At 42.7% G+C, this 17,956-nt stretch overlaps 1 protein-coding gene across 7 annotated transcripts in view; it reads left to right on the top strand.

Moving 5' to 3' along the window:
- The window catches only part of USP4 (ubiquitin specific peptidase 4), a 49,373-nt gene that overhangs the window by 15,162 nt on the left and 16,255 nt on the right, over positions 1–17,956 (top strand). For 4 of the 7 annotated variants that reach the window (XM_022573155.3, XM_022573157.3, XM_089919321.1 and 1 more), the window contains 5 exons: positions 10,990–11,130; positions 11,958–12,075; positions 13,928–14,101; positions 16,006–16,164; positions 17,033–17,257. In XM_022573155.3, the coding sequence (XP_022428863.2) occupies positions 10,990–11,130; positions 11,958–12,075; positions 13,928–14,101; positions 16,006–16,164; positions 17,033–17,257 (817 nt within the window). Of the gene's footprint in view, positions 1–9,698; positions 9,869–10,989; positions 11,131–11,957; positions 12,076–13,893; positions 14,102–16,005; positions 16,165–17,032; positions 17,258–17,956 lie in introns of those variants that run through there. The other 3 variants (XM_022573161.3, XM_022573156.3, XM_089919320.1) reach the window with 3 other exon arrangements.

Below are 17,956 nucleotides of genomic sequence, written 5' to 3'. Positions count from 1 at the left end.
CTACCAGAAATACAAAAGTAGAATTTACATCTTTTATATAATATGTTGTATTGATTAGGCAAGCTCTGGTAGCAATGAAGAAAGACCTGAAAGTTAGCATGTCGAGCAATGTAGATGGTTATATCTTTCCAAAAAGAATTTCTGAGGTGGGCAGTTCAATGCTGCTATTATTAGAAATCCAGCTGTTTTGTCATGTTGCTCTACTGTGCATGACTTCAACTTTAAAGGTGGTCAACTCAGGGTCCACGATGACTGCTGGAGATGGACCAATCATATCTGCATTCAAGTAGCTGAGGAGGAATCGGGAAGAAGGACATGCCCCTTCCTTTTTTTTTGCGGTACGCGGGCCTCTCACTGCCGTGGCCTCTCCCGTTGCAGAGCACAGGCTCCGGACACGCAGGCTCAGCGGCCATGGCTCATGGGCCCAGCCGCTCCGCGGCATGTGGGATCTTCCCAGACTGGGGCATGAACCCGTGTCTCCTGCATCGGCAGGCGGACCCTCAACCACTGCGCCACCAGGGAAGCCCTGCCCCTTCCTTTTAAAGAAATTTCCCAGAAATCACATAGAAGATCTGCCTTTACATCTCTGGCCAATTATATGACCACACCTGGCTTCAAAGGAGGCTGGGAAATGCCTTTTAGCAGTTAGAAGGGCTCTAACTAAAACTTGGGATTTGTAAACTAAAGAAGAACAGAAGAATAGCCATGGGGAGGTGAAAGGGAAAAAAAAAACTTTCCTTTTTTAAAAAAAATTTTTTAATTTAATTAATTTTTTTATGTAGCAGGTTCTTATTAGTTATCTATTTTATACATATTAGTGTATACATGTCAGTCCCAATCTCCCAATTCATCCCACCCCCACCACCACCACCCCCGCCACTTTCCCCCCTTGGTGTTCATACGTTTGTTCTCTATATCTGTGTGTCTCTTTCTGCCCTGCATACCAGTTCATCTATATCATTTTTCTAGTTTCCACATATATGCGTTAATATATGATACTTGTTTTTCTCTTTCTGACTTACTTCACTCTGTATGACAGTCTCTAGATCCATGCACGTCTCTATAAATGACCCAATTTTGTTCCTTTTTATGGCTGAGTAATATTCCATTGTATATATGTACCACGTCTTCTTTATCCATTCATCTGTCGATGGGCATTTAGGCTGCTTCCATGACCTGGGTATTGTAAATAGTGCTGCAGTGAACATTGAGGTGCATGTGTCTTACTTATTTACTTATTTATTTATTTTTATTTTTATTTTTGGCTGTGTTGGGTGTTTGTTGCTGCGCGCAGGCTTTTCTCTAGTTGTGGCGAGCAGGAGCTACTCTTCCTTGCGGTGTGTGGGCTCCTCATTGGGTGGCTTCTCATTGCACGGCACAGGCTCTAGGCGCGCAGGCTTCAGTAGTTGTGGCACTCGGGCTCAGTAGTTATGGCTTGCGGGCTCTAGAACGCAGGCTTAGTAGCTGTGGCGCGTGGGCTTAGTTGCTCTGTGGCATGTGGAATCTTCCCGGACCAGGGCTCGAACCTGTGTCCCTTGCATTGGCAGGTGGATTCTTAACCACTGCGCCACCAGGGAAGCCCATGGGTATGTCTTTTTAAATTGTGGCTTTCTCTGGGTATTTGCCCAGTAGTGGGATTGCTGGGTCATATGGTAATTCTATTTTTAGTTTTTTAAAGAACCTCCATACTGTTCTCCACAGTGGCTGTATCAGTTTACATTCCCACCAACAGAGCAAGAGGGTTCACTTTTCTTCACACTCTCTCCAGCATTTGTTGTTGGTAGATTTTCTGATGATGCCCATTCTGACTTGTGTGAGGTGATACAATGAGGTGATACCTCATTGTAGTTTTGACTTGCATTTCTTTAATAATTAGTGATGTTGGGCAGCTTTTCATGAGCTTCTTGGCCATCTATAAGTCTTCTTTGGAGAAATGTCTATTTAGGTCTTCTGCCCATTTTTGGATTGGCTTGTTTGTTTTCTTAATGTTGAGCTGCATGAACTGTTATATATTTTGGAGATTAATCCTTTGTCGGTTGATTCATTTGCAAATATTTTCTCCCATTCTGAGGGTTGTCTTTTCGTCTTGTTTGTAGTTTCCTTTGCTTTGCAAAATCTTTTAAGTTTCATTAGGTCCCATTTGTTTATTTTTGTTTTTATTTCCATTACTCCAGGAGATGGATCAAAAAAGATCTTGCTGTGATTTATGTCAAAGAATGTTCTTCCTATGTTTTCCTCTAAGAGTTTTATAGTGTCCCGTCTTACATCTAGGTCTCTAATCCATTTTGAGTTTATTTTTGTGTATGGTGTTAGGGAGTGTTCAATTTCATTCTTTTACATGTAGCTGTCCAGTTTTCCCAGCACCACTTATTGAAGAGACTGTCTTTTCTCCATTGTATATCCTTGCCTCCTTTGTCATAGATTAGTTGACCATAGGTGCGTGGGTTTATCTCTGGGCTTTCTATGCTGTTCCATTGATCTATATTTCCGTTTTTGTGCCAGTACCATATTGTCTTGATTACTGTAGCTTTGTAGTATCGTCTGAAGTCAGGAAGTCTGATCCTTCAGCTCCGTTTTTTTCCCTCAAGACTGCTTTGGCTATTTGGGATCTTTTGTGTCTCCATACAAATTTTAATATTTTTTGTTCTAGTTCTGTAAAAAATGCCACTGGTAATTTGATAGGGATCACATTGAATCTGTAGATTGCTTTGGGTAATATAATCATTTTCATAATATTGATTCTTCCAGTCCAAGAATATGGTATATCTCTCCATCTGTTTGTGTCATCTTTGACTTCTTTCATCAGTGTCTTCTAGTTTTCTGAGTACAGGTCTTTTACCTCCTTAGGTAGGTTTATTTCTAGGTATTTTATTCTTTTTGTTGCAGTGGTGAATGGGATTGTTTCCTTAATTTCTCCTTCTGATCTTTTGTTGTTAGTGTATAGGAATGCAAGAGATTTCTGTGCATTAATTTTATATCCTGAAACTTTACCAAATTCATTGATTAGCTCTAGTATTTTTCTGGTGGCATCGTTAGGATTTTCTGTGTATAGTATCATGTCATCTGCAAACAGTGACAGTTTTACTTCTTCTTTTCCAGTTTTTATTCCTTTTATTTCTTTTTCTTCTCTGATTGCTGTGGCTAGGACTTCCAAAACTATGTTGAATAATAGTGGCGAGAGTGGACATCCTTGTCTTGTTCCTGATCTTAGAGGAAATGCTTTCAGTTTTTTCACCATTGAGAATGATGTTTGCTGTGGGTTTGTTGTATATGGCCTTTATGATGTTGAGGTAGGTTCCCTCTGTGCCCACTTTCTGGAGAGTTTTTATCATAAATTGTTGTTGAATTTTGTCAAAATCTTTTTCTGCATCTGTTGAGATGATTATATGGTTTTTATTCTTCAATTTGTTAATATGGTGTATCACATTGATTGATTTGTGTATACTGAAGAACGCTTGCATCCCTGGGATAAATCCCACTTGATCATGGTGTATGATCCTTTTTTTTTTTTTTTTTTTGCGGTACATGGGCCTCTCACTGTTGTGGCCTCTCCCGTTGCGGAGCACAGGCTCCGGACGTGCAGGCTCAGCGGCCATGGCTCACGGGCCTAGCCGCTCCATGGCATGTGGGATCTTCCCAGACCAGGGCACGAACCCATGTCCCCTGCATTGGCAGGCGGACTCTCAACCACTGTGCCACCAGGGAAGCCCTATGATCCTTTTAATGTGTTGTTGGATTCTGTTTGCTAATGTTTTGTTGAGGATTTTTGCATCTATATTCATCAGTGATACTGGTCTGTAATTTTCCTTTTTTTGTAGTATCTTTGTCTGGTTTTGGTATCAGGGTGATGGTGACCTCATAGAATGGGTTTGAGAGTGTTCCTTCCTCTGCAATTTTTTAGAAGTTTGGAAAGGATGGGTGTTAGCTCTTCTTTAAATGTTTGATAGAATTCACCTGTGAAGCCATCTGGTCCTGGACTTTTGTTTGTTGGAAGATTGTTAATCACAGTTTCAATTTCGTTACTTGTGATTGGTCTGTTCATATTTTCTATTTCTTCCTGGTTCAGTCTTGGAAGGTTATACCTTTCTAAGAATTTGTCCATTTCTTTCAGGTTGTCCATTTTATTGGCATGGAGTAGCTTGTAGTAGTCTCTTAGGATGCTTTGTATTTCTGCGGTGTCTGTTGTAACTTCTCCTTTTTCATTTCTAATTTTATTGATTTGAGTCCTCTCCCTCTTTTTCTTAATGAGTCTGGCTAAAGGTTTATCAGTTTTGTTTATCTTCTCAAAGAACCAGCTTTTAGTTTTATTGATCTTTGCTATTGTTTTCTTTGTTTCTATTTCATTTATTTCTGCTCTGATCTTTATGATTTCTTTCCTTCTACTAACTTTGGGTTTTGTTTGTTCTTCTTTCTCTAGTTCCTTTAGGTGTAAGTTTAGATTGTTTATTTGGGATTTTTCTTGTTTCTTGAGGTAGGCTTGTATTGCTATAAACTTCCCTCTTAGAACTGCTTTTGCTGCATCCCATAGGTTTTGGATCGTCGTGTTTTCATTGTCATTTGTCTCTAGGTATTTTTTTATTTCCTCTTTGATTTCTTCAGTGATCTCTTGGTTATTTAGTAATGTATTGTTTAGCCTCCATGTCTTTGTGTTTTTTATGTTTTTATCCCTGTAATTTGTTTCTAAGCTCATAGCGGTGTGGTTGGAAAAGATGCTTGATATGATTTTAGTTTTCTTAAATTTACCAAGGCTTGATTTGTGACCCAGTATATGATCTATCCTGGAGAATGTTCTGTGCGCACTTGAGAAGAAAGTGTAGGACTTCCCTGGTGGCGCAGTGGTTAAGAATCTGCCTGCCAATGCAGAGGACACTGGTTTGAGCTCTGGTCTGGGAAGATCCCACATGCTGCAGAGCAACTAAACCAGTGTACCACAGCTATTGAGCCTGTGCTCTAGAGCTTACGAGCCAGAGCTACTGAGCCCATGTGCCACAACTAATGAACATGCGCACCTGGAGCCCATACTCCGCAACAAGAGAACCCCCCACAATGAGAAGCCCCCGCTCACTGCAACTAGAGAAAGCCCATGCAGAGCAATGAAGAACCCAACACAGCTAAAAATAACTAAATAACTAAATAAATTTATTTATTAAAAAAAAACGAAAAGTCTTAAAGAAATTTAAAAAAAAAGTGTAATCTGCTGTTTTGGATGGAATATCCTATAAATATCAATTAAATCTATCTGGTCTGTTGTGTCATTTAAAGCTTGTGTTTCCTTATTAATTTTATGTGTAGATGATCTGTTCATTGGTGTAAGTGAGGTGTTAAAGTCCCCCACTATTATTGTGTTACTGTTGATTTCATCTTTCATAGCTGTTAGCAGTTGCCTTATGTATTGAAGTGCTCCTATGTTGGGTGCATATATATTTATAATTGTTATATCTTCTTCTTGGATTGATCCCTTGATCATTATGTAGTGTTCTTCCTTGTCTCTTGTAACATTCTTTATTTTAAAGTCTATTTTATCTGATATGAGTATTGCTGCTCCAGCTTTCTTTTGATTTACATTTGCATGGAATATCTTTTTCCATCCCCTCGCTTTCAGTCTTTATGTGTCCCTAGGTCTGAAGTGGGTCTCTTGCAGACAGCATATATATGGGTCTTGTTTTTGTATCCATTCAGCAAGCCTGTGTCTTTTGGTTGTAGCATTTAATCCATTCACATTTAAGGTAATTATTGATATATATGCTCCTATTACCATTTTCTTTCTTTTTTTAAAAAAATGGTATTTTATTTATTTATTTATTTTATTTTTTGCTACTTTGGGTCTTCGTTGCGGCGCACGGGCTTTCTCTAGTTGCGGCAAGCGGGGACTACTCTTCGTTGCAAAGCATGGGCTCTAGGTGTGCGGGCTCAGTAGTTGTGGTTTGTGGGCTCAGTAGTTGTGGCTCACAGGCTCTGTAGTTGTGGCTCATGGGCTCAGTAGTTGTGGCTTGCGGGTTCTAGAGCACAGGCTCAGTAGTTGTGGCACACAGGCCCAGGTACTCCACAGCATGTGGGATCTTCCCGGACCAGGGCTCGAACCCGTGTCCCCTGCATTGGCAGGTGGATTCTTAACCACTGTGCCACCAGGGAAGCCCCTTACCATTTTCTTAATTGTTATGGGCTTATTTTTGTAGGTCCTTTTCTTCTCTTGTGTTTCCCACTTAGAGAAATTCCTTTATCATTTGTTGTAGAGCTGGTTTGGTGGTGCTGAATTCTCTTAGCTTTTGCTTGTCTGTAAAGCTTTTGATTTCTCCATCGAATCTGAATGAGATCCTTGCCGGGTAGAGTAATCGGTCGTAGGTTCTTCCCTTTCATCACTTTAAATATATCATGCCATTCCCTTCTGGCTTGTAGGGTTTCTGCTGAGAAATCAGCTGTTAACCTTATGGGAGTTCCCTTGTATGTTATTTGTCATTTTTCCCTTGTTGCTTTCAGTAATTTTTCTTTAATTTTTGTCAATTTGATTACTATGTGTCTTGGCGTGTTTCTCCTTGGGTTTATCCTGCCTGGGACTCTCTGCGCTTCCTGGACTTGGGTGGCTATTTCCTTTCCCATGTTAGGGAAGTTTTAGACTATAATCTCTTCAAATATTTTCTCTGGTCCTTTCTCTTTCTCTTCTCCTTCCTGGACCCCTATAATGCGAATGTTGTTGCATTTAATGTTGTCCTAGAGGTCTCTTAGGCTGTCTTCATTTCTTTTCATTCTTTTTTCTTTATTCTGTTCTGTGGCAGTGAATTCCACCATTCTGTCTTCCAGGTCACTTATCCGTTCTTCTGCCTTAGTTATTCTGCTGTTGATTCCTTCTAGTGTATATTTCATTTCAGTTATTGTAATGTTCATCTCTGTTGGTTTGTTCATTAATCCTTTTAGATCTTTCTTAAACATTTCTTGCATCTTCTCGATCTTTGCCTCTGTTCTTTTTCCAAGGTTCTGGATCATCTTCACTATCATTATTCTGAATTCTTTTTCTGGAAAGTTGTCTAGCTCCACTTCATTTAGTTGTTTTTCTACGGTTTTATCTTGTTCCTTCATCTGGTACAGAGTCCTCTGGCTTTTCATTTTGTCTATCTGTGAATGTGGTTTTCCTTCTGTGCTACAACAAAGACCCAACACAGCCAAAAATAAAAGCAAATAAATCAAAAAATTAAAAATAAAATACATGAATAAAATAAAATAAAAAAGGGAAACTCAGGTGGAAGGCAAGAAGGAAGGGAAAAAACAACTGAAAAATATGGTTTTTAGAAAACAAGGGAGATTGAATTAAGTCCAGCTATAACAGTAATTAGAATAACTGTAGATGGGTTCAACTCGTTAAAAAGACAAGCTCTCTTGGGCTTCCCTGGTGGCGCAGTGGTTGAGAGTCCGCCTCCTGATGCAGGGGACACGGGTTCGTGCCCCGGTCCAGGAAGATCCCACATGCCGTGGAGCGGCTGGGCCCGTGAGCCATGGCCGCTGAGCCTGCACGTCTGGAGCCTGTGCTCCGCAACGGGAGAAGGCCACAACAGTGAGAGGCCCGTGTACCGCAAAAAAAAAAAAAAAAAAGACAAGCTCTCAAATCAGACTTTTTTTTTTTCTTTTTAAACCAGACCTGTTCAGTAGTACGTTGCCTGTCAGAGACGACACAGGATAAAATTGAGGGAATGGGAAAGTACATCAAGTGAGTATGTCATCCAGGGAAAGACAATGATTGGCTTAATCCTTTTTTTTTTTAATCCACTTGTAGAATCAATTTTACATATATCCTGACAGGAGAACAGCATAATGAAATTGTTTTCATTCAGCTCCTTTATTCACTAGTGAGAGCCACCTGGTAAACTCTGAGCATCTTCAGATGTTTTTTTCCTTCCTGTGGATTGCTCCAACCTCTGTGTTAGTGCTTCCAAGGTTCTGTATTGATCTGGCCCCATTTTTTCTGTTTCTCGAACTCTTTATTTTATTTTATTTTATAACTTTATTTATTTAATTTTGGCTTCGTTGGGTCTTCGTTGTTGCACACGGGCTTTCTCTAGTTGTGGTGAGTGGGGGCTACTCTTTGTTGCGGTGCAGGGGCTACTGTTTGTTGTGGTGCACCGGCTTCGCATTGCGGTGGCTTCCCTTGTTGTGGAGCACGGGCTCTAGGCGTGTGGGCTTCAGTAGTTGTGGCACGGGAGCTCTAGAGCTCAGGCTCAGTATTTGTGGCGCACGGGCTTAGTTGCTCCATGGCATGTGAGATCTTCCTGGACCAGGGCTCAAACCCGCGTCCCCTGCATTGGCAGGCGGATTCTCAACCACTGAGCCACCAGGGAAGCCCCTCTCTAAAACTCTTTAATTCTCTCTAACTTTACTTGCCTGATGTCTATAAGGCCCAGTTAACTCTGCACCACAGTCCCCTTTAAAGGCTGCTTGCCCAGAGCTGGAAGAAGCCAGTGTTTCTGAAATAGAGATTTGAGTTGCATGCATATGAGGGTTAACACTGTTGGTGGAGGGGGAGATCACAGCTTAGGATGTTGTGAAAGCAGTGAGGATTCTGGCTAAGAGTTGATTGTTGTCTTAATGATAATGCCAGATGCTGGCCTCTGAATACCTGAGGTCAGAGGGTGGGCTTAAAGAGTGGACTCATCCTCAGAGTGGCATTTGTCCTGGAGAACATCTGAGAGGCAAGCAGAGAGCAATGGAGCAAGGAGGGCAGGCATGAATATGTTACAGAGCCTCAGCCATAGGTCAGGGCATGTTTTCGTTGTGATGATAATGACCGGACATGCCTAGGATCAGGAAATATCTCAGTAGAAAGGTGCCAGGAGACCAGAGGCTTAACCACAGTATCTTTTAGGAGCAGTGGGATCCTTATTTGGAGATGTAGCCTCTGTTTTCAGAAAGTTTGTTGCATGAGACTCGGTCACATTTGAGAGTGAGGTCTTGCTTCACGTCAGGCATTTCCTACCGTTGCCTACTTCCTGGCTTGCAGTGCCCTAGGGTGTGCTCTGAAGTTGCCTGGTGACAAGTGACCAATGCCCAAGCGTTTCTCAGATACAAGTCACTTCTGCACAGAGGTCTTGCTTTTTGATTTGTCTGTCAAAGGTAGAGTAAAAAAACAAACAAAAACTTTGTATTATATAAGTTTTCAAGCATATAAAAAATATCCTTATGTAATCAATGTTGGATTTCTTTTTGACCGAATTTACTCTAAACTACTGGCAGTATTTTCTAGAACATTTTAAACGAATGTCAAATAAAATTTTTCTTTTTTATTTTCTTTGTTTTTTTAAATTAATTTATTTTTTTGGCCACTCCATGCGGCCTGCAGGATCCCAATTTGCTGACCAGGGATCAAACCCATGCCCTTGGCAGTGAAGGTGCAGAGTGCTAACCATTGGGCCACAGGGAATTCCCTGTTCTCTTTCATTTCAACCAGAATGTTGTCTGTTTAAGAAGTTGATAGGTCTTGGATATTTGTAGTGGCTTTATATGGATTTTTGCCCTTTTAAGTTCAGGGAATAAAATAAGTTACCAGTGAACAGTTACTAGTAAGGGGAGTGTTAAGCCATGTGCCTTGAGGTTCTGTATGTCAGAAATTTAATTTCACTATCTTGTAGTATCTCCAGACCTGAGATAACTGGGTCTGCCATATCAGACCAGTCTTGGGTAGTGACTTTCCTGCCTGCATAGGAGGCTGGGCATACCGGCATCACAGTGGACAGGCCTCAAGTGTATGCTTAAGTCACCTGTGTGGCAGAAGAGAGTGCCCTTGGCTCTGACAAGCCTTACTTAAGGAGCTGCCTGAGTTCTTGGACTCCTTTGCAGCCGAGATGAGGCTCAGTGAAGCAGATGCTCTTCAGGATTGGAGAAGGTGCGTTTCCTTATGGGTGGGTGAGAGGCTGGGGAGCCCTCTTTCCCCTTCCCTTGCTGTGACCACAGAATGTGAAGCAGAACTCAGTTCCTGACACCCAATTAGGCCCCTGGATAGTTCCCTGACATCTGCCTACAGTGTGGGTACAGGATCACTCATCTTTGTTGCCACGTCCCACTGTCTTCTCAAGGGGAACCCTGGTTGACATCAGATCACATGAGGTTGGGCACTCTGCAGGGACAATGCATCTTAATTATTTTCTGTATTCTAAAAATAACCCCAAATCTAGAAGGAAAATCACAGTTGTACATATTTGAAACAATGCAGACAACTCACTTTCTTCTGCATGTGCCTGTATGAATTTTAGTAGAAAATTTGATAAAATTGATATCAGGTTTTTTTGGGGGGGGGCCGCACCATGCGGCATGTGGGATCTTAGTTCCCCAACCAGGGATCGAACCCGTGCCCCCTGCAGTGGAAGCGTGGGGTCTTAACCACTGCACCGACAGGGAAGTCCCGTTTGATATCAATTTAAGATTTGGGGCAATTAGCCCTTGAATTAATTAGTGTGAAAGTAGGAATAAATCTAAAATAAGATGCTGTGAAAAATATTGAAACATGAGTTTGAAACAAAGGTTATTCACATTCGGTAAATTTAAGGAAACAAAAGGAATTTCCTCAAATAGCACAGTGAAACTAAATCGCCATTTTCCTATTCTGTTATACTTATAGCCACCTGTTTAATCTGGGTCAAGTACTTTGGAGGAAATTCATCTCTTATTACCATTTTTCTTTGTCTTTCACTGGTAACTCTTAAAATGTAGGGAAGCTTATCATTTGTAAATCAAACTAGGATGCCCTGAAGATCAACCTTGTGTTTTATCCTACTGAAAGATTCAGTATATGACCATGTGGATGAATGAGACAGGAAGATCAATTAATTTCTTTACTCTCACTTAAATAAAATTTGTCTTGAATTAGCATGAAAATGGGCTTTTTGCAGTTAATTTTAAATAACTGAATACAGAGAACATTTATTTCTTGAGAAGAGACCTAAGGCATTAAGTAGGGCTTGCTTTTTGCAAAATATCAGTAGCATTGTTTCTGCTTCTCTCTCCCAGATCAAGCACTGCGCTTAGCAGAAATTTTACTACCTCTCCAACATCATCAGCAAGTCCCTATTCCTCAGTATCTGCCTCTCCCATTTCAAATGGTGATAGCACTAACACCTCTGGGATGCACAGTTCCGGTGTCAGCAGGGGGTAAGAGCAGGTCCTTTCACTTTGCTTCCTTTCCCGCTGAGTCCTTTCCCAGGCCGTACCTGGACAGCTCCTCTGCTGCTACACTAAGCATAGTGGGATTAGGGCTCCCCATGGGAACATGCTGCATGTGGTTTCTTGCTCCATTTCATACCCACAGTAAATTGTGCCTCCTAGTTCTGATGTACATTGCTTTTCTTCCTGCGAGCTGGTGTTTTCCCCACAGCCTGTCAGTTGGTGGTCATGGAGGTCACTGCATTTGTCTGTGAAGGAATGGGCTGGTTGTCTGGCAGAATAGCTACGCGGGGATGATTGTTGGCTGTGGGGGGACCCTGCCTGTTTCCCCTCCGCATGGCTGTGATCCTTTCTCCGAGAGTTTCAGGAGCACCTGCCATATAGCACAGACAGGGTGGAAGAGGAAGGTCAGGAGAGAGAGAGAGTGCCTGCACACTCAGGCACAGTCAAGACTGAGTGTGGCCTGGTGGGTGGCGGCAGGTGCAAGCTTTGATCTTGATAACCAGTGTTCTTCCCCGAAGTCACCTGGCAGTTAGCCTTCTGGAGGGATACAAAATTAGCATTTGCCAAAGCCTGAGAGCAGAGGATTCAAACAGCATTTCTCCCCTTAAGGATGTGCTCACCACCCGTTGTCATGTCAAATCAAGACAGGGGGTTGGGGGGGCTGGAGGGCTGGGGAGGGGAGTAAAGAGACCTTGTCTCACAGGGTTATTATCAAGTGAGAATTCTAGAGGCCCCGGCAGAGCCCCAAAAGGCATCCTGAGGGCATGTGAACAGCACTCACTTTTATTGCTGATGTGGGTTATGTTTTCCAGTGGATCTGGCTTCTCTGCTTCGTATAATTGTCAGGAGTCCCCATCAACTCATGTACAACCTGGGCTCTGTGGACTTGGAAACCTGGGAAACACCTGCTTCATGAACTCCGCCTTACAGGTAGAGGGCAGAGCTGCCATCTCAATAACACTGTGTCTTCACAGTACTTGAGGCTCAGGTGGGAGTGGCCTCTAAGGTGTTGGGAGGATCTTCTCCCAGGGGTCCCTAACGACCCTCTGTTAGTACTTCAGGGATCCCTGCCAAGGCACGTCCCACTGGGTAGTACAGAATGGCCTCGTCAGTGTTCCTGGCCTCAAAATGTCTTCTTAATCAGTTCTAGGTTTGATTTTACAGTAAAAGTATGTTGAATTTTGTTGACCATTGGGGAATGATCTCAGAAAGTACTGGAATACTTGCCTGGTTGGTCTCTAATGGGATGAGAACTCACAGCAGCTGGTACTAAGCCAAATTATTCCTGCTTGAAGTTGACCATCTTTTCACCAGTGAGCCATCTCACCTCATGCCCCTGCTTGGAGAAAATCCTAAAATCCTCCCTTTGAAACCTCATTTATTCATCCATCAAATATTTTTTGGGCACATACTATGTGATGGTACTGTTTTGGGCATGGGCTGGAGTTAAGGTCCAACTACAAAGTTAGGAGGGCACAGTCCTTAGTACTGCCTTCACTTCTGACACCAGCTGCAAATTTGGGGCTCCCTACACCCTCGGTTTTGTTAATTTGCTAGAAAGACTTGTAGACTCACTTAAAAGTAATTATACTCACAGTTATGGGTATGTTATAGGGAAAGGATATAGATTTAAAATTAGGCAAGGTTAAGAAGGGAGTAGGGCGGAGTCTAGGAGGGTTCTCAGTGCAGAGCTTCTGTTGCCCTCTTCCAGTGGAGTCAGAATGCTTTACTTTCCTGGCATTGATGTGTAACAGTAGGCATGGAGCATTGCCAGGCATGAAAACTCACTTGAGTTTTGGTGTCCAGAATTTTTATTGGGGCATTATTATATGGCATGACTGATTGGTTGCCCAGTGGTTAAAGAGAAAATTCTTGTGAATTGGTGAATGTATTCAAAGATTTAAGGCAGAAATACCAATCATGCCTATCTTCTTTCAGCACCCCAAATCATTTTACAAGGCAGGATACTCTGATACCAAAATATGACAAGGAATTTCTAAAGAAAATTTTAGACTATCGTATCTCATAACTGTAGACACAAATAATGTAGATAAAATTTTAGCAAATCAAAATCAATGATATCTAAATAAAAGTGGTAACACATAACAAGTAGGTGTGGTTTGTGCTAGGAAAACCAGGTTGGTTTAACACCTGAAAAATTAATCAGTCTTTTAACACAGTAACAGAATGAAGGAGAAAACCATGTGATCATCTCTATAGATGTAGGAAAACTCATTTGATAGAATCCAATACCCACCTTCATTTTTTAATTTAAGGAGTTAAAATTAGTATACGCAGGTACAATATTATTTATTGTTTTTTCTAATTATCCTGATTTTCCCCACCCAGAGTGTTTTGGCTCTAGTAAAGCATTTTGCCTTCGGCTTACTTATATTTTGTCTTCTCATGAAATAGTGGAATGTCGCAGTCACTTCCAATGAAAAAAAATATCATCTTAAAATTATTATCTTCCACTGAATAGAAAATTACTGTGTGTCAGGCATTTGGGATATACAGCTTTTGCCCTCAGAGAGCTTGTCTCAGAAACAATTCTTAGGCAGTAAGTGTGAGCTCCCTCCAAAACAGTGTCCCTGGGAGGCTAGTCACAATGTGGCCACCAGCCGCTGGGAGGCTGTGCCTTACTGTTATGAGCCCTTCAGAGAATCTGCTGAGCACTTCATTTTGTTGGCGTGACCCTCACTGGTCGTTTAGAACTGTGTTTATCTTGTGTCTCTGTGTGCTCTCCAGAAGTGGTGTAAGCTGTGATCGTGTTCCCTTTCAGTGCTTAAGCAACACTGCACCACTGACCGACTACTTTCTCAAAGATGAGTATGAGGCTGAAATCAACAGGGACAACCCTCTGGGAATGAAAGGGGAAATTGCAGAGGCCTATGCAGAGCTCATTAAGCAGATGTGGTCTGGAAGGGATGCTCATGTGGCACCTCGCATGTTCAAAGTAGGTTGACGTATATACTTCCTTTTTCCTATTTTGGGGAGAGTGGTTTCGTGTTGTAATGAAGCATTCCTTTACTGCATTTTGGGATTAAGATGGGCTCCGAGACTAAAAGCACTACGTGATCAGATCCTTCTTTTCTGTTCAGTCATTTAGCACACACTTAAGTGACTCAGCCCCCACCTCTGGGCCGAGGATACTTCAGATAAATCATTTGTATTGTAAGCTGCTTGTTCAGAATGCTGTATTCTACAGTGGCATTCTTTTTTTCTTTCTTTAAGTTTTTTTTGATGTGGACCATGTTTAAAGTCTACTGAATTTGTTACAATATTGCTTCTGTTTTATGTTTTGGTTTTTTGGCTGCGAGGCATGTGGGATCTTAGCTCCCTGACCAGGATTGAACCCACACCGCCTACACTGGAAGGTGAAGTCTTAACCACTGGAGCATCAGGGAAGTCCCTACAGTGGCATTCTTTAAATGGTTGACACCCTAAGCCAGACCATAAAAATTCAGTCAAATTTCCAGTATCATCTGAAGGGTGCTCCCAGGTTCTCTGAGGCTGGAACGTATACCAACTGTGGTTTGAGTTGGGTCCCCTAAGTTAGGAATTGGGCTGACATTGTCGGATGTTGGTATGAGGGACAGTTCTCACTTGGGTCCCTCAGCTAGGAAGATGGGAAGATGGGTGAACTGCATTGGGCACTTGGAGCACCTCAACCTTCCATTGCCCTGAATGTTTTTTGCTGCTGAGGGGGAAGTGCCTTGCCTCCATGTGTTGAAATCTGGAAATCCTGTTTGGTTCAAGGAGCCTTCATGAAGCATCTGATTCACAGAGGAAAAAAAATATAGCACCTAAGCTCAGTGAGAAAATTAAAATCTTAGATTGTTTATTGAAATTGAATACAAATTCTTTTCATTCCCATGGTCACATTAATCCCTGGGAAATATATGCAAATTACTATTCCCAGAGTTTCTGTTTCTGAAGGTCTAGGGTGGGGCCTGAGAAGGTGCATTTCTGTCAAGCTCTCAGATGATGCTAATGCCACTAGTTGGGCACTGCACTCTGAGGATCAGCAGTGTAGAGCAATACAAGGCAGACACTTACTTAGGGCTAGGAGGGCTCTTATGTACAGTGCTCTTATTTAGGGCTAGGAGGATTCCTCTGGCTGATGCAGGTACCATTTGTAAACTTCTTAGGGAGACTCTGAACCAAAGAAGGTGGTTGGAGAGGGATTCGTGTCTGTACTTAGGAGATGTGGCTACTGAGGGAGTCACTCTTTACTCCTCTCTTAGGGTAGTGGCCCGGGTTCCAAGTCTGTAGTTGTCCTGGATTTCAGATCTTAGTCCTCTTCTCTCTGGTAGGAACTGCTGACCTTTAGGCCCTTGAGGAGTTAATCAGGCTACCTGGAGCAAGGGTGTTCTCCCTTACGGTACCAGCAGACTGCAAATTTATTTATTTATTTATTTAAAAAAGAAATTTATTTAGTTATTTTATTTATTTTTGGCTGTGTTGAGTCTTCGTTGCTGCACGCGGGCTTTCTCTAGTTGTGGCGAGCGGGGGCTACTCTTCGTTGTGGTGCGTGGGCTTATTGCTGTGGCTTCTCTTGTTGCAGAGCATGGGCTCTAGGCGCACGGGCTTCAGTAGTTGTGGCACATGTGCTCAGTAGTTGTGGCTCTCGGGCTCTAGAGCGCAGGCTCAGGAGTTGTGGCGCACGGGCTTAGTTGCTCCGCGGCATGTGGGATCTGCCTGGACCAGGGCTCGAAGCCCTGTCTCCTGCATTGGCAGGCGGATTCTTAACCACTGTGCCACCAGGGAAGCCCAAAGTTATTTTTGATGACAATTTCCTATCTGACTTCACTGGTTCTTTATAACTTACGCCTTCTGATGTGGTTGCTTTTGTTGTAGACTCAGGTGGGACGTTTTGCCCCTCAGTTTTCTGGCTACCAACAACAAGACTCTCAGGAGCTGTTAGCCTTTCTTCTAGACGGATTGCACGAAGATCTGAACCGAGTGAAGAGAAAACCGTACCTGGAGCTGAAGGATGCCAATGGGCGGCCAGATGCGGTATGATATTGAAGACTTTTGAAGAAAAGTATTCCAAAGAAGCTGCCTCCTATTGGGAGGTGCAAGGGCATTCTTCTGGTCTTGTAGTATTGGTGCCAGGGCTCTGGTTGCCTCTCACTGTTGTTTGTGACGTGGACATGAGGTCTAATATGGAAATGTGTTGCACGTTACAAAGGGGCTAACTCTAGTTACCCCTGATGCTCCCTCTTGGGCTTCTTCAAGTTCGAGTCAGTTTGTTTAGTATAATTACATTTGTGAACCAGAGACTAGGGCACCCTGAAAACTGTAAAGTGCCTGTAGTGTGGGCCCTTGGGATTATTGAAATCCATTAAAATCCATCCATGATGGTTAAAATAGTTTTTATTAATGTTATTAGGGCACTTACATTTTTTTGCCTTGATTTTCAGATCTATGAGAGGGAATTTAGTATTTAAGCTACCTATCACATTGGGATGATCAATATGAATACTTCAAAGTAGCATTCACATCTTAAAGGAAAAACCATGAGCTAGCTGAAAGATAGCATAAATTAAAAGCTCACTGAAGGGACTTTGGATCATTGGAAGCCCTATAGGAGGCAGTCCTTCCCCGGTCAGGTCCATGTGTCCACAGTGCTCTCAGTTCATCTCTGTCCCGTAGATCCTGCATCAGCACTTTGTTAAGTGTAGGATTGGGCATGGAGCTGGCATGTGGAATGAGTTTGGTATGCTAAGAGCAGTCCTGGCCCTCACTGGCCTGGACCAAGTTCTTGGCTGCACAGACTGCCTCACAGTCTATTTCGGATTTTGCTGTGAATCATTCTGGATGCAGAGGCTAAGAACTGGGGGATGTTGAGAATGTCTTACTTATCCCCTTTGCTTTCTTCCAGGTTGTGGCAAAGGAAGCCTGGGAGAATCATAGGTTGAGGAATGACTCTGTGATTGTGGACACGTTCCATGGCCTCTTCAAATCTACCTTGGTTTGCCCAGAATGTGCTAAGGTTTCTGTGACCTTTGATCCATTTTGCTATCTAACTCTCCCACTGCCCTTGAAGAAAGATCGAGTTATGGAGATCTTCCTGGTTCCCGCTGACCCTCGCTGCAGACCTACCCAGGTAAGAGAAATCGGCACCCTCATGGTACCCCTCGTTGTGAGTGGCTACCAGACCCAGAGTGGGGCTGCTTCCATCTGTTGCAGCAGCAGCTCCATCAGCTGCCTCTGAAACCCCTGGGCACTTGCCTTGAGTGTGTGCCCTTGTCCTCCCTCAGATCTTTGTGTAATCCCATGTCATTCAGGCATATTGTGAAGGTTCTCTGGACTTCTCTGTCACCTTTTCCCCTATGCTCCATTCATTTGACTAAAGGAACCTGGCTGATCTGCTAAGATATCCTTGAATCTGAATGTTAGGGGACTAGAAACAGTACTTCCCTTGGTTATGTTCACCCCTAAATCAGCTAGGAGAGCCTTGCCAGAACAAAAGACCAAATGAAAGGTGTGCCAGGCCGGTCTTAGTGTCCAGCCCTGCTGATGGCTCACTGCATGCTTCTTCTGGCTTTATGACAAGGACTGGTTGGCAGTTTGTATAATTATAACATTTCTTTAAAGGAAGTAGTGAATGGCTCTGAAAAGTTAAGAAAAAAATAAAGCAATGTGTAGGAGGGAAAGAGATGGTCCAGCTTCTGTGGTGCTACCTGAATAGAGAGGCAGGTGTTGATGCAGAAGACTTGCCTGTTTGCTCAGCTGGCCACTCATCTGGGCCCTGAGCTCACCACACACTGTTTCTGGTGGGGCACCTCTGCCCTCCATGATGCCT

Source organism: Delphinapterus leucas, chromosome 10 (genome assembly GCF_059928025.1).
Source record: "Delphinapterus leucas isolate spDelLeu-1000000601 "Yukka" chromosome 10, BTC_Dleu_Yukka2, whole genome shotgun sequence".
Lineage (NCBI taxonomy): Eukaryota > Metazoa > Chordata > Mammalia > Artiodactyla > Monodontidae > Delphinapterus > Delphinapterus leucas.
The sequence above is the reverse complement of the archived record's forward strand: the minus strand, read 5'-3'. Positions and strand labels throughout refer to the sequence as shown.